This window comes from Apium graveolens, chromosome 4, assembly GCF_009905375.1.
Source record: "Apium graveolens cultivar Ventura chromosome 4, ASM990537v1, whole genome shotgun sequence".
In the NCBI taxonomy this organism is placed as follows: Eukaryota; Viridiplantae; Streptophyta; class Magnoliopsida; order Apiales; family Apiaceae; genus Apium; species Apium graveolens.
In genome coordinates, this window is record NC_133650.1 from 153007317 (window position 1) to 153011405 (window position 4089).

The 4089-nt window shown below is 45.3% G+C and overlaps 1 protein-coding gene across 1 annotated transcript; it reads left to right on the plus strand.

Moving 5' to 3' along the window:
• Positions 1–284: 284 nt before the first annotated feature.
• On the plus strand, positions 285–2630 carry LOC141719086 (uncharacterized). Its single transcript, XM_074521467.1, has 4 exons — positions 285–544; positions 1228–1329; positions 1799–2450; positions 2532–2630. Exons 1-4 carry the CDS (start codon positions 285–287, stop codon positions 2628–2630), a joined length of 1113 nt encoding a protein of 370 aa, XP_074377568.1.
• Positions 2631–4089: the final 1459 nt, after the last annotated feature.

Here is a 4089-nt window from a genome sequence, read left to right on the forward strand (position 1 = left end):
ATGCATGTCCCAAGGACTATTACCCCCTACCAAGGATTGATACCATGATCGATGCCACTGTTGGATATGAGATGCTAAGCTTTATGGATGGCTTCAGTGGTTACAATCAGATTAGAATGCATAAGGATGACACCCTCAAGATATCCTTCATAACTGACTTTGGTTTATTTTGTTATCTTGTTACGGCTTTTGGACTTAAGAATGCAGGAGCTACTTACCAAAGACTGGTAAACAAGATATTTTCCCATCTAATTGGGAAGACCATGGAGGTCTATGTTGATGACATGTTAGTCAAAAGCCTAAGCAAGGCCGATCATATTAGCCACCTCAGTGAGGCATTTGAAGTGGTAAGGAACCACAAGATGATGTTAAACCCATCCAAGTGTGCTTTTGGCGTTGTGTCTGGAAATTGTTTGGGTCATATGGTCTCTAAGAAGGGGATAGAGGCCAACCCCGACAAGATCAAATCCATCCTAGACATGGAGTCACCACGCTCCATTAAGGACGTTCAGAAGCTGACTGGAAGAATTGCAGCTCTACGGAGGTTCATCTCCAAGTCTGGAGACAAATGCCTGCCCTTTTTAAAAACCCTTAAGAAGGTGAAGGACTTTGAATGGACAGCGAAGAGCCAAGGGGTCTTTGAACAACTGAAGAAATACATGAATGAAGCCCTGTTGATGGCTAAACCAAGTTCGGAGGACACTCTCTATTTGTACCTCGTGGTATCTAAACAAGCCGTGAGTGCGGTCCTCATGAAGGAAGAGTAGAAGCTCCAAAAGTCTGTATACTATGTAAGCAAGGTGGTACATGGAGCAGAGTTAAATTACTTCACCATGGAGAAGTTCGCTCTTGCTCTCATCATAGTCTCAAGGAAGTTGAGACCATACTTTCAGGCTCACAAGATTAAAGTCCTGACAGACCAACCCTTGAGGAACATTCTTCATAGCCCGAAGGCCAGTGGAAGGCTCATCAAGTGGGCAATTAAGTTTAGAGAATTTGATATCAAGTACAAGCCTCGAACGACCATCAATGCTCAGGCCTTAGCAGACTTCGTGGTCGAATATACTATTAATAACCAAGAAGTCGGGGGGCAAGAGATAGTAACCCTAAAAGAAGGAGAGAAGGATGAAGAAACAACTCTGAAAGAATATTGGGTTCTTCATTTTGACAGAGTCTAGTGGCGCAGGCCTAGTATTGCAAAGCCCTGAAGGTCTGTGGACACTCAAGACTTGTAGTTGCTCAAGTTAGTGGGGAGTTTGAGGCCATGGATGATACTATGGCCAAGTACCTGAGAGTCGTAAAGGGAATACTGGCTCAGTTCGATGAATGGTACGCATAAAATGTTCCGAGAGAAGAGAACACTACGGCAGATGCCTTATCTCCTTGTCTGAAATCTAGAACTATCCAAGAAGTATTTACTTCCAGGTCTTGAAGACCCCTACTATTCATGTCATAAATCTAATAGCACCGGTTGGTATGGAAAGCTGCTGGATAGACCCGATCAAAACCCACTTAGAAACTGGGTGGCTCTCCGATGATGCTCAGGAGGCACGTAAGCTGTCGGTTAGAGCAATGAGATACTCATTGATTGAAGGCCTTCTTTACAAAAGGTCCTTAGTTATTCCGTAATTAAATTGATTAAGACCTCTTGAAGCAGGGGAGGCACTTAAAGAAGCCCATGAAGGGATTTGTGGACAACACTTGGGGGCAGGGCCCTCGCTCACAAGATAACTCGGTTGGGGTTCTACTGGCCAACTATGCTAGCCGATGCAAAGGCTTATGTGAAAAAATGTGGCAGGTGCCAGAGGCACGCTCCAATAGTACGACAGCCCCCAGAGAGGCTTGCATCAATCAACATACCCATCTCTTTTGCAATGTGGGGAATGGACATACTTGGACCATTTCCTATAGCATCGGGACAGAGGAAGTTCATTGTGGTAGCAATAGATTACTTTACAAAGTTGATTGAGGCTAAGGCACTAGCCAAGATAACCACCAAGAAAATTGCCCAATTCTTTTGGGAGAATGTGATATGCCGGTATGGAATCCCACGCATCCTTGTCACGGATAATGGGAAACAATTTGATAATGCAGAGTTCAGAGAGTACTGCGACGATAACAACATAGAACTTCGCTTCACCTCGGTTGCGCATCCTCAGGCAAACGGGCGAGCGAAAGTTGTTAACAGAATCATCCTTGATGGACTTAAGAAGAGTGTGGAATGCTCGAGAAACACTTGGGTGGATGAGTTGCTGCCTATACTATGGGCATATCGTACCACCTGCAAAGTGACAACTGAAGCTACCCCATTCATGCTGGTTTACAGATCCGAGGCAGTGGTGCCCCTTGAGATCACTCATGCATCCCCTAGGATCGAAGCTTACGAGCCAGAGACCAATGAAGAAGGCATGAGGCTCGCCCTCGATCTCATTGAAGAGGCCAGGGATGAGGTCAACGCCCGCAATACAGAGCATCAATGAAGAGCCTCCTTCTATTATATTAGACGGGTTGAAGAAAGGTTCTTTCAACAGGGAGATTTGGTTCTGAGGAAGATTGAGGCATCAGGGGCCCTAACTGGGAAGGACCTTCTAAGGTCAGGAAGACACTGGGACGAAGATCCTACAAGTTAGAGACCCTGAATGGTGATGAAGTGCCCTGTACTTGGCATGCTTCAAAATTGAAGGCTTATTATGACATTCACTACATGATCCTAGTACTTAGTATTAAGTTTTTAAATAAGGTCGATGAAACCATCTTATGTAAGGGTTGAACCAGTTTCTTAGAGATATTGTCTATTTATGCAAGTTTATTTCTATCATCTTGTCTAACAATTTATTGAAGTATGAGCATCAAAGAATGCAAGTCCCGAAGGACCAAATACCGAAAATAAAAGACAAACATGAAATAAAATCAAACAAAGTGCATAAATAAAGATCCCAAAGGATCATAAGTTAAAGTCCTGAAGGATCGATAGGTTACAGACCAATAACATTCAAATAAACAAGTTCTAAAAATCAAAGCCACATACGACATTCAAATCCATGCAAGGCGATATCGTTCACTCATCAGAGGGATCCTCCCCCTCGCCGTCTGAGCCTTCCTTAGAAGAAGAACCACTACTCCCTGGAATCGGCTCCCTAATCTTCCCGCGAAGGGCTGCCCTGGACATGGGCTACCCGGGGGGGCTTTACCTTTAAAGCCAGAACCGGAACCCGTGTGACTAGAGCTCGACTGGGACCTCATGCGAGGAGTCGAGGGCACAGATCCAGAAGCTTGCACGGATGGGTCCATAACAGGTAGCTAGCAGGGGCAAGATAGACGGCTTGGATCGACCACATCCAGCCATACGCCCTGAGGGTCTTTGATTCCCCTATTCCAACCTATTTCCAGGTCAACAGGGCGCATCTCATCATCATGCTCGTCCATCATTGTGGTGAACCTAGTGGATCTGTGATAAGCTCCCTCGAGGTCTTTCCATTCCTTTTTTCCTCTTCTCCTCCGAGCTAGCATATTTCCTCTCCATGATAGCGAGCTTGCCCTCCACCTCGTGAGCCTTAAACTCTCACTCCCCCGCAGAGATAGTCATCTTTTTCATGGAAGCCTGTAATACATTATAGTTGCTTCTCATTTTGACAGGTTGAGTAGAGGACTCCGCAAAATAGGCATTGGACTGACAAAGAATATATGAGTTTGAGTATGAAGGACCGAGCCCCAAGGAGTGATCCCTATAATATTTTCCAAGTTCTAAGAAAAAAAAAACTTAGACAAAAATTTACACAAGGAGAAACATACCTGATAGAGGCCTTGAGCCCCCAGCGTCTCAGCCTCGAGAAACTTCTCACCAGAAGAGACGAATAAGAGGTCGGGAGGAGTAATGCAGTTCTTCGACCACTTAAGGGCAAGGCTCGGGTTACCGAAAACGGAGTCATTGGAAGAGATACCCCATCCGGGCTCGAAAGGGGTCCTGGCACTCCCGTCAAAATCTTTGGTCCTCTTCTGATAAGATCCTGACACCTCAAGGAAGGCAAGGATCTTAGGAATATGGTTGGCCTTCTTAATTGCATCTCTGGCCATCCTGCCCATAACAGT

What these genes read in the sequence shown, in the direction of transcription:
- LOC141719086 (XM_074521467.1), top strand. Translation starts at nt 285, where the DNA reads ATGTTAGTCAAAAGCCTAAGCAAGGCCGATCATATTAGCCACCTCAGT. An exon ending in AGAATTGCAGCTCTACGGAG is followed by an intron (nt 545 to 1,227) that starts GTTCATCTCCAA and finishes TGGACACTCAAG; the next exon opens with ACTTGTAGTTGCTCAAGTTA. An exon ending in TTGAAGAGGCCAGGGATGAG is followed by an intron (nt 2,451 to 2,531) that starts GTCAACGCCCGC and finishes TTCTTTCAACAG; the next exon opens with GGAGATTTGGTTCTGAGGAA.